A 19,401-nucleotide genomic window follows, 5' to 3' on the forward strand; every position below is an offset into this window, starting at 1 on the left:
CACGCTGACGACACCAACACCCAGACGGGCAATGCCTCCATTTTAAAATAGCCATCTTGGTTTTCAACTGCCTCCTCTCTTCCTGTCCCACATCTCTGTAACCGCCACCAACCCCTCAACCTTCCCTATCTCTGTAATCTCATAACCCCTACAACCCTTCCCATCTCTGTATCCTCTCCAGCCCAGTACAACCCTCCCCATCTCTGTAACCTCCTCCAGCCCCTCCCTTCCCCATCACTGTAACCTCCTCCAGGCCCCTCCCCCATCTCTGTAACCTCCTCCAGCCCCTACATCCTTCCCTATCTCTGTAACCTCCTCCATTCCTACAAACCTCCCTATCTCTGTAACCTCTCCAGATGCTACAACCTCTCTCTGTAACCTCCATCAACCTGTGCAACCCCCCCATCTCTGCTGACCTCTTCCGTCCCCTACACCATCCCTATCACTGTACACAAGCTCAACCCTCCCTATCTCTAACCTCCTCCAGTCCCCAATAACAACTCGTATCTTTGCAAATCCTCCAGATAATAGTGACAATCATGTTATTAGTGTCACAAGTAGGCTTAAGTTACTATAAAAAGCCCCACATTCCGCCACCTGTTTAGGTACACGGAGGAAGAATTCAGAATGTCCAATTCACCTAACAGCAGATCTTTTGGGACTTGTGGGAGGGAAACCGGAGCACCCGGAGGAAACCCACGCAGACCGGGCGGAGAACGTGCAGACTCCACACAATCAGTGACCCAAGCGGGAATCGAACCTGGGTCCCAGGTGCTGTGAAGCAACAGTGCTACCCACTGTGCTACCGTGCCGCCCAAAGGTTACTTAAAAACGGCATCTGTGACTGAACTTGTTCCTCTTGTGAATGTTTCTGTACATGGCTCATGTTGAAATTCTGTGCTCCTCCGAAGTGCCTTGTGGACGTTTGACCCGATTAACAATTGTTACAGTGTAGGAGTGTGGGATCTGACCTGACGGCGTTGAGCAGCACACTATCGTGTCCGTATTGCTCCTCAATCAGCAGCTTAAACTCCCAGGACAGCAACGTCAGCCTGGAGCCCATTGCCTTGTCCCTTCTGACGGCTCCAATCTTCTCCACCGCCCGCACCTCACAGTCCCGCCATCCATCCTGCCAAAGAGAAAAATCTGAGTGTCAACTCAGTCCTGGTGTCCCAATGATCGTGCGGCACCGTATGGTTCACAAAGAAACCGGTTTTGCCCCATATCATTGCCTTGTCCAATTGCAAAAATAACCTGTCCTTCAGAACCTCTGCACCAAGGAGTAGGTGACTGGCACAAGGTCACCCCCAGGCGACCACCATGTAACTGGTCGCCAGTTAAAGAGCAGGTATCAAGGGACTGACTAACACTGATAAAAACAAGTTAAACAGTTAATAAAACTCCTCCAAAAGGGGTTAATACCAGCATAGCAAGCCTTGTGAGAGGAACTCTGGAGTAAACGAGAACACTCTTGTTTGATCGGCATTCTTCCGAGAATAGATAGATCGCGAGTTTTATTTTGTAACATGCATCTTTGAAATGGGCAGAATGTGATTTGTGGTGCAGCGTGTTTTCCGATCGGTTTTCGAAGGGCGTGAATGTTTCAGGAATCTGATCACCGTTCAGCTGTATGGGACATCAATAACCCCACCCCCCCCCCCCCCCCCCCCCCCCCAGCCAGCAAATGTCTCCTGTTCATTGGATGACATGGGGGAGAGAAGGCCTGAGATGCAGCCATTGAGGGAAGGGCAGGGAACAGGTACCATTCCATCGCGAAAGAGGTCAAACAAACTAAGTCTCACTGGAGAGGCCAATGATCTTTTAGAAAATGGGTAACTGGATTGAGCTCTTTACAATTCGGAGTGGTTTTTTTGTTAGGATCAATGTAAAACTGCTTCCACTTGACTTCTGATGGCGGCCATGGTGTGAGTGGATTGGATTTGGATTTTGTTTATTGTCATGTGTCGAGTGAAATGTATTTTTCTGTGAGTAGCTCAGCAGATCATTACATGAAAAGAAAATAACACAATGTAACTACATAATACCGCCGCTGGGTGAAGCATACAGGGTATAGTGTTAATCAGGTCAGTCCATAAGAGGGTCGTTTAGGAGTCTGGTGACAGTGGGGAAGAAGCTGTTTTTGAGACTGTTCGTGCGTGTTCTCGGACTTCTGTATCTCCTGCCCGATGGAAGAAGTTGAAGAGTGAGTAAGGATGGTGGGAGGGGTCTTTGATTATGCTGTCCGATTTCCCCAGGCAGCGGGAGGTGCAGATGTAGTCAATGAATGGGAGGCAGGTTCGTGTGATGGACTGGGCTGTGTTCACGACTCTCTGAAGTTTCTTGCGGTCTTGGGCTGAGCAGTTGCCATACCAGGCTGTGATGCAGCCAGATAGGATGCTTTCTATGGTGCATCTGTAAAAGTTGGTAAGGGGTCGCACATTTGGTGGCTCCCGCTCATGATGGACCTTTTGGACCTTTCCCCAATTTACGGTGGATCTGAACGATAATACAAGATGCTGGTGAGGTAGAAGAAGAGAGTTCCCCTCCGGTTTATGGATTTGTGGACCAGAAGTGGTCTAAAAAGAAGAAAGCGTTCGTCAAAAACTGGTGTGTAGCGTGCGCCAAGGGAATATGGCCAAGGGTCAGGGTCCGAAACTGCCGGCCCAGTGGTCGACGGATCAACTTGTGGCCTTTCTCCATGAGAAATTTACTCAGCAGAGAAAGGAATATCCGGAGGAACTGGCCAGGGTGGTGGATTTGATAAAGGCGGGGATTGATCGCATGGAGCATATGTTAGAAGTCCAGGGCCAGGCGATCCAGAAGGTGGAGGAGGCGGTGGGCGAACACGATGAGCAGCTGGCCATGGCGAAGATGGGGGTGATGAGAGACCATCAGAAGTGGCTGCAGGACAAAGTGGAGGATCTGGAGAACAGATCGCGCAGGCAGAATCTAAGGATTGTCCACCTGCTGGAGGGCATCGAAGGAGCGGACACTGGTGCATATGTGGCACGTATGTTCGAGAAGTTGCTGGGAGAAGGTGCATTTGCTCGGCTCTTGAAAGTGGACAGGGCGTTTATGAGGAAGCCGCAGAGAAACAAGCTGCCGAGGGCGATGCTGGCACGAATGCACTGGTTCCTGGATAAGGAACAGATTCTGAGGTGGGCCATGCAGATGAGGCGCAGCATATGGGAAGGCAGTGAGCTGCGAGTCTACCAAGACCTGGGTGCGGAGCTGGCCAAAAGGGCGAACTTCAATAAGGCAAAATCAGCTCTCTTTAAGAAGGGGGTGAAGTTTGGTATGTTGTACCCAGTGAGTTTGTGGGTTTCACACTAGGACCAGGAACTTTATTTCGGATCGCCAGAAGAGGCGATGAACTTATCAGGGACAAGGGACTGGCAGGAGATGGAGGTCATTGAACTTTGGAGCGAGTGTCTATGTTTTGGAACTTTTGTTAAACTTCTTTCCTTCTGGTGTGTATGGACTGTTTTTGCACTAAGTTTGGGGCCGTTGCTTAGTTTTGTTTGTGGGTTAGCTTTGCGCTTAATGGGGGATGGTGGGTTGAATTTTCTTCTTAGTGTTTGTTGGGTTTTGTAATGTTTACATATGCAAGTTGGGCGAGCCATGGGTGGAGGGAGTTTGGCACCATGGGCAGGGGCTACCAGGCTAGCTGGGCGGGCTAGCTCACGGAAGTGCAGTGGGGGGCAAGCAGGTGATAAGTTTGTTGATGGGGGTTGGGATTGTTATTTTGTTATGGGGTGGGAGACGGGGGAGGGGATATAGATCTGCTGACAGGGGAACGATTGACGAATGGCAGCAGGGTGGGGGATCGATGACGGTGGGCACCCGAGGGCGGGCCTGCAGAGGTGTGGGACGCAGGCTGGAAGCTGGCCTAGAAAGGGTTATGGTTGATCGGCGGGGTGCCCCCCGACCAGGCTGATCACATAGAATGTGAGAGGGCTGAATGGGCTGGTTAAGAGGGCTTGCGTGTTTGCGCATCTGAAGAGCTTAAAGGCGGATGTGGCAATGCTACAAGAGACACACCTGAGGGTGGTGGAGCAGACATTTCATTCGGGGCTAGACTCTAAAACGAGGGGGGGGGGGGGAAGCGATTTTGATTAATAAGCGGGTGCCATTTGAAGTGGGAAGCATAGTGGCAGACTCGGGGTGTAGGTACGCTATGGTGAGTGGGAGGCTGGAGGGGATGCCGGTGTAGATTGTAGTGTCGGACCATGCCCCACACTGGGTGGATTTATGGGTGAGCAAGGAAGGGGGCCAGTGCCCGCACTGGAGATTAGATGTAGGGCTGTTAGCGGAGGAGGTGTGCGCGTGCAAGGGAGGCCATCCAGAACTATGTGGAGATAAATGACACGGGAGGTTTCGGCAGCAACAGTATGGGAGGCATTGAATGCAGTGGCTAGTGTGGGGGGGAGATTATTCCGATACGGGCGCATAGGGAGTGGGCGGAGATGGACGGGGTTGGTTCGGGAGGTTCTTCAGGTAGACAGGGGGTACTCGGAGAGGGGTTGTTGAAGGAGCGGCAGAAGATGGAGTTTGGTCTGCTATCTACAGGGAAGGTGGTGGGCAGTTGAGAAAAGCGAGAGAGGCGGTGTACGAATATGGGGAGAAGGCCAGCAGGAAGTTAGCACACCAGTTTAGGAAACGAGAGGCGGCTAGGGAGATAGTGAGTCATAGAGTCATAGTATTTACAGTGCAGAAGGAGGCCATTCGACCCATCGAGTCTGCACCGGCTCTTTGAAAGAGCACCCTACCCAAGCCCACACCTCCACCCTATCCCCATAACCCAATAACTCGACCCAACACAAAGGACAATTTTGGACACCGAGGGCAATTTAGCCTGTACATCTCTGGATCGTGGGAGTGAAGGATAGAGGGGTTAACACAATCTTGGACCCAGCGGGGGTGAACAGGGTGTTCAGGGAATTTTATTGTAGGCTGTACGAGTCGGAACCCCAGCTGGGATGGAGGGGATGAGGCGTTTTTATGGAAGGACTAGAGCAGGGGTGGGCAAACTACGGCCCGCGGGCCGCATGCGGCCCGCCAAAGGTATTTCTGCGGCCCACCAAGTCATTAAAAAAAAAAAATTAAAAAAAAATTTTTTTTTTTTTTTTTTAATTTTTTTTTTAAGGTTAATGGGGGGGGGGGCTGTTGGGTTACTTACTGGTATAGGGTGGATACGTTGACTTGAGTAGGGTGATCATTGCTCGGCACAACGTCGAGGGCCGAAGGGCCTGTTCTGTGCTGTACTGTTCTATGTTCTATTGAGGCGCCCAGAATCATAACCGGGTGAAGTAATTATTTTACTTAATATACTATGCGGCCCTTTGTGAATTGTGAATTTCTGAATGTGGCCCTTGCACGGAAAAGTTTGCCCACCCCTGGACTAGAGTTTCCGAGGGTGGAGGAAGTGTTGGTGGAGGGCCTAGGAGCTCCGATCGGGCTGTTTGAAGTAATGGAAGGTTTGGAGGCTATGCAGTCAGGTAAGGCCCCGGGGCCGGATGGGTACCTCGTGGAATTTTACAAGAAGCTTTCCGGGGTGCGGGGGCCTTTGCTGGTTACGGCATTTAATGAAGCGAGGGGTTCTTCCCCCAAAAATGTCGCAGGCTTCGATCTCCCAGGTTCTGAAGCCGGAACACTATGGGTCATACAGACCAATCTCCCTTTTGAATATAGACGCCAAATTACTGGCCAAGATCTTGGCCTCGAGAATAGAGGATTGTGTCCCAGGGGTGATAGGGGAGTACCAGACAGGATTTGTGAAAGGAAGAAAGTTAACGGCCAACGTCAGAAGGCTCTTAAACGTGATCATGATACTCTCCAAGGATGGAGTGGGAATACCTGTGGGAGATCCTGGGGCTGTTCGGGTTTTGTGGACTGGGTCCGGCTGCTGTACCAGGCACCGGTGGCGAGTGTGCGGACGGACCGAGTGAGCTCAGAATATTTTAGTCTGTGCCGGAGGTCGAGGCAATGATGTCCACTCTCTCCACCGTTGTTTGCCTTGCCTATAGAGCCGCTGACGATGGCGCTGAGAGCGTCAAAGGACTGGCAACAGGGTCTTGTTATACATGGATGACCTACTCCTGTATATTTCTGCCCACTGCGGGGGATTGGAGAGATTATGAGGATTCTAGGGGAATTCAGCCGGTTTTCGGGGTATAAATTGAATATGGGCAAGTGTGAGGTTTTTGTTATCCAGGCGAGGGGGCAGGAGAGGTGATTGGGGGAGTTGCCATTCAGAGTGGTGGGAGGGAGTTTTCGATACTTGGCAATTCAGGTGGCATGGGAGCAGCTGCATGAATTAAATCTGGCCCGGTTAGTTGAGCAGATGAAGGAGGACTTTCGGAGGTGGGATATGCTCCCGTTGTCACTGACGGGGAGGGTACAGACTGTAAAGGTGACTGTGTTCTCCTGAGATTTTTGTTAATATTCCAGTATCTCCATATTTTTAATACGAAAAGCCTTTCTTAAGAGGTTCAACGCGGTGATCTCTGGGTTCGTATGGCCGGGCAACACCCCTCGAGTAAAGAAGATGCTGTTGGAGCGGAGGCGCGTTGCGGGGGGGGGGGGGGGGGGGGGGGGGGGGGGGGGGGATTTTAGGAACTATTATTGGGCGGCAAATATAGCAATCAGGAAGTGGGTAGTGGGGGATGAGTCGGTGTGGGAGCGGGTGGACACAACATCATGCAAGGGCACAAGCTTGGGGGCACTGGAAACGGCACCTCTGCTGTTCTCGTCGGCTTGGTACGTACGCCACGATGGTGGTGGCAGCTTTGAGGGTGTGGGGACAGTGGTGGAAGGCAAATGGGAGTGGAGGGAGTGTCGCTATGGACTCCAATTTGTGGGAACCACCGGTTTGTGCTGGGGAGGCTGGATGGGGGATTTCGGAGATGGCAGCGAGCAGGCATTGAGCGGATAGGGGAACTTTTTGTTGATGGCAGCTTTCCTTGTTTGGAGAACTTGGAGGAGTTTGAGCTGCCAGGTGGGAATGGGTTTCATTATCTGCAGGTGAGAGACTTTGTACAGAGACAGGTTTCGACCTTTCCGCTTCCACCGGCCCAGGGGATACAGGACAAGGTAGTTTCAAAAACGGGAGTGGGGGAGGGTATTTATAAAGAGCTCATGGAGTGGAAGGGAACCCAGATGGGAGAGGTAAAGTGCAAGTGGGAGGATGACCTGGGTAAGGAGCTAGAGGCAGGTCTGTGGGAGGATGCTCGGAGTAGAGTCAATATGTCCTCATAATGTGCCAGGCTCAGTCTGATTCAATTCAAGGTGGTTCACTGGGCACACATGATGGTGGCCTGGATGAGCAGGTTTTTTGGGGTGGAGGACAGATGCGGAATATGTGTGCCCACATATTTTGGGCATGTCCGAAGCTTAAGGGATTCTGGCAGGGATCTGCTGACGTCATGTCCATGGTACTAAACATGAGGGTGGCCCCGAGTCCAGAGATGGCGATCTTTGGAGTGTCGGAAGACCGGGAGTCCAGGGGGCGAGGGAGGCTGACGTTTTGGCTTTGTGCCCTTGGTAGTCTGGAGCCGAATCTTATTATCCTGGAGCCCCCAAAATCGGGTGTATGAATTAGCGACATGGCTGGGTTACTCAGGCTCGAGAAAATCAAGCTCGACCTTAGAGGATCGCCTTAGGGTTTGTATGGAGGTGGCAGCCTCTTATCGACTTCTATCGGGGGAAATTAAACTGTTAGCAGATACGATAAGGGGGGAGGGGGGGTTAGGGGATGAGTGAGGTAGGGGGAGATAGTTTAGGCAATATCAGCAAGTGGAGGAGGAGGGACTGGGGAACTGTGTGCGCCATCCACGTTGGCTGGGTATGGTTGCTGGTTTTGGGGGGGGTGGGGGGGCGTTATTTACGGTGTTGCGTTTGCATTTGAAATTGTTGTTAAAAAATCATTAATGCTTTAATAAAATGTTTTTTTTAAAACAATGCTTCCACTTTGCGGGGAGCGGGGGTGCTCCTGCAGAGGACGGCCATGGTAGGTTGTGTCAATGTATTTCAGGGGGAAGCTGGATAAACACACATGACGGTTATTGGTAATGGGGTGGGGTGGAGGCTCGTGTGAGGCAGAAACATCAGCAGTGAGCAGATGGGCCAAATGGCCTGTTTGTGTGTTGTATGGATAGACTTGCAGTGAATCAGACAGTGGAAGTATTGGAGAGTTTGGAGGCTGGTTCTCCAGATCAGGATATTTCTGATCACTCATTCAGCTCCCAATCATAAACTCAAGAGAAAGCCGTCGTCAAACCTACCTCAAGCAAAGATTTGACGGAGCGGAGAACAGGAGGGGGCTCAGAGACATCCTGCAGGTGGGAACTACTGTACGAGAACCTGCAGAAAGAATCTGCATCATTATCCTCAACACCAGGGATATCACCAAAATACAATCTAGACAAATAACCTCAATCTGCTGTTCAAAACACCACAGGTCCATTCTTCAAGGTGTCCAGCATGAGGAAATTACTGAAGAAACAGCACAGGATTAGATACAGAGTGAAGCTCCATCTACACTGTCCCCATCAAACACTCCCAGGACAGGTATAGCATGGGGTTAGATAAAGAGTAAAGCTCCCTCTACACTGCCCCATCAAACACTCCCAGGACAGGTACAGCACGGTGTTAGATAAAGAATAAAACTCCCTCTACACCATCCCCATCAAAGACTCCCAGGACAGGTACAGCACGGTGTTAGATAAAGAATAAAACTCCCTCTACACCATCCCCATCAAACACTCCCAGGACAGGTATAGCAAAGGGCAGAAGTGGTACCGGAGGGCTTCCATATCCTTCACCACGTCCACTCTTGATTGGAGTTCCATCAGCTCCTTTTTATTCTCATCTGCGAGACTCTCCATTGCTGCGAGGATGCGGTTCGCTGGGTGTGTTGCATTAATCCCCTGACAAGGAAAAGACAGAGACTGCATATTCCAAAAATCTGTAGAAAAGTTTGCCGGGATGTCTGGCCGGGATGTCTGAACGGAATGACACTTCCCTGCACTATCTCTGTAACCTCCTCCAACCCCTAGGGTCCTCCCAATCCCTGTAACCACCTCCAGCCCCAAAATATGTTGAGACACTTACCCCAGTGAGAGTCAGTGTGTGTGGAACCCGTACCCCAGTGAGAGTCAGTGTGTGTGGAACCTGTACCCCAGTGAGAGTCAGTGTGTGTGGAACCCGTACCCCAGTGAGAGTCAGTATGTGTGGAACCCGTACACCAGTGCGTCTGTGTGGGGATCCCGTATAGGTTCTACACATACTGACTCTCACTGGGGTACGGGTCCCACACACACTGACTCTCACTGGGGTACGGGTTCCCCACACACTGACTCTCACTGGGGTACGGTCCCACACACACTGACTCTCACTGGGGTAAGGGTCCCACACACACTGACTCTCACTGGGGTACGGGTTCCACACACGCTGACTCTCACTGGGGTACAGGTCCCACACACACTGACTCTCACTGGGGTACGGGTTCCACACACACTGACTCTCAGTGGGGTACGGGTCCCACACACACTGACTCTCAGTGGGGTACAGGTTCCACACATACTGACTCTCACTGGGGTATGGGTTCCACACACACTGACTCTCACTGGGGTACGGGTTCCACACATACTGACTCTCACTGGGGTACGGGTCCCACACACACTGACGCTCAGTGAGTCCGGATGAACACTCACCTCTATTTGACTCAGCCACTGATGGTAACTGGCATTCCTCAGGTCTCGACCACCATCACTATGTGCAAAGAAGAAAAGTTATAAACAAATGTTGGATAAAAAAATTTTAAAATCACAAATAGGGTTGAGCTTTAGAATAAAAATAAGTGCTCACATTCACATTGACGGCAAGCTGTACATATACTCACCCTTCTGATGAAATGTCTGGTCTCTCCCTTATTTCTGTAACTTCCTCCAGTGCCTTCACCCCTCCCTATCTCTCTAACTTCCTCCAGCCTCTGCATCCCTCCTTATCTCTGTAACTCCTCAATCCCCAGGCGGCATGGTGGCACAGTAGTTGCACTGCTGCCTCACGCTGCTGAGGTCCCGGGTTCAATCCCAGTCCCAGGCCATTGTCCGCGTGGAGCTTGCACATTCTCCCTTTGTCTGCGTGGGTCTCACCCCCCCAAAACCCAAAGATGTGCAGGGTAGGTGGTTTGTCCAAGTTAAATTGCCCCTCAATTGGAAAAGAATAACTGGGCACTCTAAATGTATGGAAAAAACTCCTTCAGCTCCTACCCCTCCCGATCTCTGTAACCTCCTCCAGCTCCTACAACCCCTCCCTATCTCTAACCTACATCACCTTTTACAACCCTTCGAAGTCCTGGTGCTCCTTTATTCCGTCCTATCGCTTGACCCTACAGCTGACCTGGATCCAGAGCTCAGACAAACATAGAGTGCGAGAGTTACTTGCCCATTGCCTCCTTGCACATTCTCCTGCTCGTCGTACAATGACTTCAACAGCCCGAACCTTGTGAAACAAGATCCCCGCACATCTTGCTGAGAGTCGGGATGGGAAGGAGAGAGAGAATTATAGGTTAGACAGGGTCCGATAGGCAGAACACACTGGTCTGTATGTAGTCACAATGCACACAAAGAGGTCATTCAGCCTATCCAGTCCATGCTGTCTCTCTGTTGAGCAATGGTCGCATCCACTGCACCTCCTCCACTCTAGCCCTGTTTCCCTGCAAATTATATCCCTCGAATCCAACTTCCTCATGATCTCACTCAACCTCTCTGCTCCATCATTGTCACAAGCAGCGAGTTCCAGATGCATAACAGAGCCCACACTATACATTCAGGAAATATATCCCGTTAACACGGCTACTTCCAAAATTATGAAAAGTGGACAGGCTTCGAAAAGGCTGAAGTTATGTCTGTCTGTCTGGAACCCCTGCCCCTACAGCAGAATCAAATAAATTCGCACCTCATTTTCACGGAAGATAAAACAATTGCGCCTCGTTATCCCTAAAGATACACTGTCGACCCTGTGGACAGCAGAGGCCAAATTAAAAGACAATTGTACAAAGGCTATCTACATTTCATAAGCCAGACCTGCCCAATGCAGGCTGCTAGGACAAAGGACCTCACAAATTCTTCAGGATTAGAACAGTAGCGATCTTTTTTTTAAAAATATTTTTAATTGGAATTTTTTGAAAAATATATATCAACAAAACAATAATAACAATAATAATAAACACCCCCCGGCACCCGTAACATCGCATATAACAAACCCCCCCCCCACCCCCAACCCCAATAAACAACAAAATAAATTAACAATAAGCAAATTAGCTTAAACACTATCCCCCTAAACCCCTCCCCCTCCCCCTTTCCCCCCCCAGGTTGCTGCTGGTGACCTAGTACCTTATCGTTGAGCCAGAATGTCGAGGAAAGGCTGCCACCTCCTAAAGAACCCTTGTACCGACCCCCTCAGGGCGAACTTAACCCTCTCCAATTTATGAATCCCGCCATGTCATTAATCCAGGTGTCCACACGGAGGTCTTGCATCTTTCCACTGCAGCAAGATCCACCGCCGGGCTACTAGGGACGCAAAGGCCAGGACATCGGCCTCTTTTGCCTCCTGCACTCCCGGCTCCACACCAACCCCAAATATCGCAAGTCCGCAGCCTGGCTTGACCCTGGATCCCACCACCCTCGACACCGTCCCCACCACCCCCTTCTAGAACTCCTCCAGTGCCGGGCATGCCCAAGACATATGGGCATGGTTCGCTGGACTCCCCGAACACCTGACGCACCTGTCTTCGCCCCCAAAGAACCTACTCATCCTAGATCCAGACATGTGGGCCTGGTGCAGCACCTTGAACTGGATGAGACTAAGCCTCGCACATGAAGAGGAGGAGTTCACCCTCTCCAGGGCGTCCGCCCATGTCCCCTCCTCAATCTGCTCCCCCAGCTCCACCTCCCACTTAGCCTTCAGCACCTCTACCGACGCCTCCACCACCTCCTGCATTACCTGGTAGATGTCAGACACCTTCCCATCCCTGACCCACGCCCCCGAAAGCACCCTATCCCTTACCCCCTGCGGGGGCAGCAAAGGGAACCCCTCCAACTGTCGCCTAGCAAACGCCTTGACCTGAAGGTACCTGAACATATTCCCCGGGGGGAGCTCAAACTTCTCCTCCAGTTCACCAAGGCTCGCGAACCTCCCGTCAATAAACAGGTCTCTCAACTTCCTAATGCCCGCCCTGTGCCACCCCAGGAACCCGCCATCCATGTTCCCTGGGACAAACCGGTGGTTCCCCCGCAGCGGGGCCTCCATCGAGCCCCCCACTTCCCCAGTGTCGCCTCCACTGCCCCCAAATTTTGAGGGTGGCCGCCACCACCGGGCTCGTGGTGTACCTCGTTGGAGGGAGCAGCAACGGAACCGTTACCAGTGCCTTCAGGCTCGTGCCTCCGCAGGACGCCATCTCCATCCTTTTCCATGCTGTTCCCTCTCCCTCCATTACCCACTTGCGTACCATCGAGACATTAGCCGCCCAATAGTACCCAGAGAGGTTGGGCAGCGCCAGCCCCCCTCTATCCCTGCCCCGCTCCAAAAAGACCCTCCTTACCCTCGGAGTCCCGTGCGCCCAAACAAATCCCAGAATGCTGCTGTTCACCCTCCTAAAAAAGGACCTCGGAATGAAAATGGGGAGGCACTGAAACAAAAACAAAAACCTTGGGAGCACCGTCATTTTAACGGACTGTACTCTACCCGTCAACGACAACGGCAGCATGTCCCACCTTTTAAATTCCTCCTCCATCTGCTCCAACAACCTAGTAAAATTGAGCTTGTGCAGAGTCCCCCAGCTCCTAGCTACCTGAACCCCCAGGTACCTAAAACTCCTCACTGCCCTCTTCAGCGGGAGCCTACCAATCCCCTCCTCCTGATCTCCCGGGTGTACAACAAACAGCTCACTCTTGCCCAGGTTCAATTTATATCCCGAGAAACTCCCGAACTCAGCAAGAATCTCCATCACCTCCGGCATTCCCCCACCGGGTCTGCTACATACAACAGCAAGTCGTCCGCATACAGCGACACGCGGTGCTCCTCCCCCCCCGCTCGCACCAAACCCCTCCACCTCCTCGACACCCTGAGAGCCATGGCAAGAGGCTCTATTGCCAGCGCAAAAAGCAAGAGGGGACAGGGGGCACCCCTGCCTCGTCCCACGGCGGAGCCTGAAGTACTCGGACCTCCTCCCATTTGTCGCTACACTCGCCATCGGGGCCTTGTACAGCAACCTCAGCCATTTAATAAACCCCACCCCAAACCCGAACCTCTCCAACACCTCCCACAAGTACCCCCACTCAACCCTGTCAAAGGCCTTCTCCGTATCCAATGCCACCACAATCTCCGCCTCTCCTTCTGCTGCCGGCATCATTATCACATTTAGCAGCCTTCGCACGTTAGTGTTCAGCTGCCTCCCCTTCACAAAACCCGTCTGATCTTCATGTATCACCCCCGGCACACAGTCCTCTATTCTAGTGGCCAAGATCTTCGCCAGCAACTTGGCGTCTACATTCAGCAGTGAAATCGGCCTGTATGAACCGCACTGCAAGGGGTCCTTATCACGCCTCAGGATCAGGGAGATTAGTGCCCGAGACATCGTCGGGGGCAGAACACCCCCCTTCCATGCTTCGTTAAAGGTCCTGACCAACAGGGGGCCCAGCAAGTCCGCATATTTCTTATAAAATTCAACTGGGAACCCATCCGGTCCCGGCGCCTTCCCCGACTGCATGTGGCCAATCCCACTGACCAGCTCCTCCAACTCGATCGGCGCCCCCAGTCCCTCCACCTGCTCCTCCTGCACCCTTGGAAATCGGAGCCTGTCCAAAAAACTCTCCATTCCCCCTCCCACCGCCGGCGGCTCCAACCGGTACAGTTCCCTATAGAAGTCCCTAAAGAACTCATTGACCTCTGCCCCCTGCCATACCGAACAGTAGCGATCTTAGTGTACATCTTTTGTCAAAGCAGCAAGCACGTGGGAGTGCTGTGACATGATCCCTTAGCTGGAGGAACCTGTAACACTATTACTGTACTGCCAATTAGTCAACCATTTTCCATCTCGCCCTTTTTCCGACTGCCCCCATCCACACCGTTTCTCCTGGAATCCCTGTACCAGCGCTGACAAGACAAATTCACGTCTACGTACCATTCCCACCATGGAAGTCACCTCAACTGGAAAAGTGAATGAACTAGATTCAGTTTGCAGCCTGCTGACGAAGGAATACTCTGTTGGACTTTTGATTATACAATCTGGCTTCCCGTGAAACAACAATTCTTTATTCTGTGGTCTTTGTCGTGTAAACCTTTCCTTTTTTAAAATATAAATTTAGAGTACCCAATTCATTTTTTCCAATTAAGGGGCAATTTAGCGTGGCCAATCCACCTACACTGCACATCTTTGGGTTGTGGGGACGAAACCCACACAAACACGGGGAGAATATAGAATCTCCACACGGTCAGTGACCCAGAGCCGGGATCAAACCTGTGACCTCAGCGCATGAGGTAGCAGGGCTAACCACTGCACCACTGTGCTGCTCCAACCATTCCTTCTTAATCCCCCCCTTTTATTGTTTGAGTAAAAGGAGGATACTTGGCACCCACCCTCCTGCATTTAGTGCGTGCGAACAAACTAACCCTCTAAATTCACCCCTTCTCAAGTTTGCTATGGGATTAATAGAAATTGATTGGACCAAACCAGAATAGTTGGGAAATACTCTGTCGCTTATAATGGGGTAAATCAAAATTAAAACATCTTCCCACTGATGGGCGGGTGGTGAGAGGAGAAATCGGGGATGTTTAAATTAACCCCCCCCCCCGCCCCACCCTCCCGTTCGTAACAATTTCATAAAGGGCATTTTATGAGAGGGCAGCACGGTAGCATTGAGGATAGCATAATTGCTTCACAGCTCCAGGGTCCCAAGTTCGATTCCCGGCTTGGGTCACTGTCTGTACGGAGTCTGCACATTCTCCCCGTGTCTGTGTGGGTTTCCTCCGGGTGCTCCGGTTTCCTCCCACAGTCCAAAGATGTGCAGGTTAGGTGGATTGGTCATGCTAAATTGCCCTTAGTGTCCAAAATTGCCCTTAGTGTTAGGTGGGATTGCTGGGTAATGGGCATAGGGTGGAGGTGTGGACTTTGGGTAGGGTGCTCTTTCCAAGAGCCGGTGCAGACTCGATGGGCCGAATGGCCTTCTTCTGCACTGTAAATTCTATGAAAAAATAAATTAAAATGTTCTTCCTCACACTACCCATCCCCACAGTTGCCAAGACATTAAATCTCTATTCCCCCAGCCCTCGTACCACCAGCATTTATCGTCCATCCCTAATTGCCCCTCGAGAAGGTGGTGGTGAGCAGCTGTCTTGAACCACTGCAGCCTGTGTGGTGTAGGTATACCCACCACACCGTTAGGGCGGGTTATTCCAGGATTTTGATCCAGCGACTGTGAAAGAACGATAATATATTTCCAAGTTAGGATGATGAGTGACTTGGAGGGGAACTTCCAGGTGGCGGTATTGCCAGTTATCTGCTGCCCTTGTCCTTCTAGATGGTAGTGGTTGTAGGTTTGGAAGGGGCTGCCGAAGGAGTCTTAGCGAGTTCCGGTAGTGCATCTTGAAGATGCTACCCATGGCTGCCACCGTGCGCCGGAGGTAGAGGGAGTGAATGGTTCTGGAATGGGCGCCAATCAAGCGAGACTGCTTTGTCCTGGGTGATATCAAGCTTCTCTAGTGTTGTTGGAGCTGGAATTATCCAGGAAGGTGGGGAGCATTTCATCACACTCTGATTAGTGTCCTTGTAGGAGGTGGTAGACTGGTTTTGGGGTGTCAGGAAGCGAGGTACTCACCGCAGGATTCCCAGCCTCTGACCTGTTTTTGCAGTCGCAGTATTTATGTAGCTGAACCTTACTGGTGTCTGCCCAACCAATAGCAATGCAATTGATTCTTAAAATGCCTTCTGAAATGGCTGAGCAAGGTGCTACCAAATCTAAAAGGATTGAAAGTGGACCCGCTTGCCCTTGCTGCTCGACTATGTACTGTTGCAGGCGATTGGTAGCTAAATAAAACATCGAGTTTAACACACCTTTGTGAAGTTGTCCCATGAGCCCAGAAGCTTGTTTATTAAAATATAAAACACTGGCCGTGGTTTACTAGAGCCGGGAAGACTCATAGACGGGGGATTGCTGTGGCCTGGAACACATGGCCTGAAAGATGATGATAGGAGACGATGCAACCATGAGAAAATTGGACCAATCGTCAAAACGTAAAATATGTCAGGCTACGGGGGCAAGAGTAGGACAGACTGGACAGCAGAGGCAGGACAGGTGACGGGTAGAGTGGACTCTTCCTTTGTAAAATCACAATGTTTCAGTTGGGTTAAATAAAAAACAGTTGTTCGCAGCACGACGGGAGCTGTGCCCTCCCCCCCCCCTCCCCCCATTGATAGTGGGTTAAAACGGACGAGGCCCAGGAGCAGGCTGTTCGGCCCCTCAAGCCAACATCCCAATTCTATCAGACCACAGCTGATTTGACGGTGGTCTTAAGTCCACTTTCTTGTCCGTCCTTCATAGCCCCCGACTCCCTCATCAGAGAAAAACTCATCCAGCCCGGCCTCAAACATATTCACTGACCCACAGCCTCCACCACTCTCTGGGAAAGAGACTGACGATCCACCAGAGGGAGGAAATTCCTCCTCATCCCCGTCTTAAAGGGAAGACCCCTTTGTTTTAAACTGCGCCCCCGAGCCCCAGTCCCCCTCTCAGAAGGAAAACACTCGGGATCCACCGTGTCGAGTCCCCTCAGGATAGAGTCACAGTGGGCGACAGCACAGCAAAGGCTCTTTGATCCATCGCATCTGCGCCGGTCCTAAACAACGCCCTAACTACTCTAATCCCATTTCCCAGCATTTGGCTCATAGCCTTATGATCCAAGTGCACATCTATATACTTCTTAAATGTTATGAGGGTCTCTGCCTCCACGCCCCTTTCAGGCAGCGAGTTCCAAACTCTCACCACCCTGTGTTAAAAGGTTTTCACACACATCCCCTCTAAACCTCCTGCCCCTTCCCTTAAATCAATGGTCATTGATCCTGCCACCAAGGGGAAAAGGTTTCTTCCTGTCCACTCTATCTATGCCATTCAGTTTTATACATCTCAATCATGTCCCTCCTCAGTCTCCTCTGCTCAAAGGAAAACAACCCAAGTTTTTCCAATCTTCCTTCATACCTAAAACTCTCCAACCCAGGCAACAATCTGGCAAATCTCCTCTGAGGCACGGGAGGTGCAGTGGTTAGCTCAGGACTCGGGTTCGATCTCGGCCCTGGGTCACTGTTCGTGTGGAGTTTGCACACGCTCCCTGTGTCTCCGTGGGTCTCACTCCCACAACCCAAAGATGTGCAGGGGAGGTGGATCGGCCACACTAAATTGCCCCTTGGAAAAATGTAGATTCCAGAATCGCACACAATACTCATTTAAACGTTTCAATAAGTTTGCCTCTCATCCTTCAAAATGCTAATGCATCGGACAGGCTCAACCTTTCCTCATCAGAGAACCCAGGTTATCTGTGGAGAGAACCTTCTCTGAACTGCTACGTTCTCAATCAAATTAAGGAAACAAACTATGCAGAACTTCAGATGTGGTCTCACCAAGACCCCGTACAGCTGCAGGAAAACTTCCTTTGCTTTATGTTCCATTCCCCTTATACCAGAGACCAACAAAACTGCTGGACATTCGCGCCGACTTACCAGAACCTCGGGCTCCTGGCCGCTCCCACACCATAACGTGCCATCTGATGCACTGCCCACACCAACGCCTTGATCAGCTTTACTAAAGGTGAAGGGGGAGGGGGGTGTAGAAAGAGAGAGGACACAGTAATAATCAAAGGAAAAATATCACCACAACTGGAATTGCATAGAGAGCCTAATAAAGCAAAGCAAGGCCGGGGAAACCCGCCTTAGACAACTTTCCAATAATGTGGCACTCCCTCGGTACTGATTCCTCAGCACTAACCCTCCAACATTGCGGCACTCCCTCAGCACTGACCCTCCAACAGTGCAGCACTCCCTCAGTACTGACCCTCCGACAGTGCGGCACTCCCTTAGTACTGACCCTCTGACAGTGCAGCACTCCCTCAGTACTGACCCTCCAACAGTGCGGCACTCCCACAGCACTGACCCTCCGACAGTGCAGCACTCTCACAGCACTGACCCTCCGACAGTGCAGCACTCCCACAGCACTGACCCTCCGACAGTGCAGCACTCCCTCAGTACTGGCCCTTCGACTGTGCAGCACTCCCTCAGTACTGACCCTCCGACAGTGCGGCACTCCCTCAGTACTGGCTCTTGATAGTGAGGTACTCCCTCAATACTGACCCTCCGACAGTGCAGCACTCCCTCAGTACTGACCCTCTGACAGTGCAGCACTCCCTCAGCACTGACCCTCTGACAGTGCAGCACTCCCTCAGCACTGACCCTCCGACAGTGCAGCACTCCCTCAGCACTGACCCTCCGACAGTGCGGCACTCCCACAGCACCGACCCTCTGACAGTGCAGCACTCCCTCAGTACTGGCCCTCCGACAGTGTGGCACTCCCCCAGCACTGACCCTCCGACAGTGCAGCACTCCCTCAGTACTGGCCCTCTGATAGTGAGGTACTCCCTCAATACTGACCCTCCGACAGTGCGGCACTCCCTCAATACTGACCCTCCGACAGTGCGGCACTCCCTCAGTACTGACCCTCAAGAGTGCAGCACAGCGCGCCCGCTGGGTGTACCCTACGAGTCATGTGAGCAAGTGAACAGGAAGGGAGCAATGAAGTGCGGCCTCTCAAACCCAGTGTTCCGCCTCACCTGCCGATGTGCCTGAAGACATGCAGTCGATCATCGACCCGCTTGCTTTGCTCCTGGAGAGTCTTCCTCTGGCTCACTGCCCGCTGCAGGAAGGCTTTCAGCAATACGTTCCGATCTTTCAGATCCTGCAGTCTCTCGCGGGTCTCCCTCAGAGCTTGCTCTGCGCAGCAACAAATCAGTCAGTAAAATTGGAAGGGCCGGGCCTCCTGCCGCCACGAAGATTGCACAGCATTCGGCCTATTGTACCTCTGTTTGCTCTTCAAAAGTTCTGCCTTATGGAGGGGGCGCGGTGAACGAGTAATCTGCCCGTCCTTACCCGGTCTGACCTACGTATGACTCTGAAGCCCAAAGCAATCTGGTTGACTCTTAACCCGCCCTCACTGAAATGACCCCAGCGAGACAATCCGTTCAAGTGCAATTAGGGACGGGCAATTAATGCCGACCGGGCCAGCAATGCCCACATCCTTTGAGTGAAATAAAAAGCCAATTAGTTCCCTCTCTCTCCGCTGCTCTTTCCCCCCAGCA

General features: G+C 51.7%; 1 protein-coding gene across 1 annotated transcript in view; it reads right to left on the reverse strand.

The window, feature by feature from the left end:
- Positions 1–781: 781 nt before the first annotated feature.
- The window catches only part of LOC119974988 (HAUS augmin-like complex subunit 5), a 35,928-nt gene continuing 17,308 nt past the window's right edge, over positions 782–19,401 (reverse strand). Inside the window, exons 7-13 of the mRNA XM_038814409.1 lie at positions 18,877–19,036; positions 17,774–17,855; positions 10,447–10,532; positions 9,714–9,771; positions 8,800–8,927; positions 8,283–8,361; positions 782–1,129 (exon numbers count right to left, since the gene is read on the reverse strand). Coding sequence (XP_038670337.1) covers positions 935–1,129; positions 8,283–8,361; positions 8,800–8,927; positions 9,714–9,771; positions 10,447–10,532; positions 17,774–17,855; positions 18,877–19,036 — 788 coding nt within the window. The 3' untranslated portion in view covers positions 782–934. The remainder of the gene's footprint in view (positions 1,130–8,282; positions 8,362–8,799; positions 8,928–9,713; positions 9,772–10,446; positions 10,533–17,773; positions 17,856–18,876; positions 19,037–19,401) is intronic.

This window comes from Scyliorhinus canicula, chromosome 12 (assembly GCF_902713615.1).
Source record: "Scyliorhinus canicula chromosome 12, sScyCan1.1, whole genome shotgun sequence".
Lineage (NCBI taxonomy): Eukaryota > Metazoa > Chordata > Chondrichthyes > Carcharhiniformes > Scyliorhinidae > Scyliorhinus > Scyliorhinus canicula.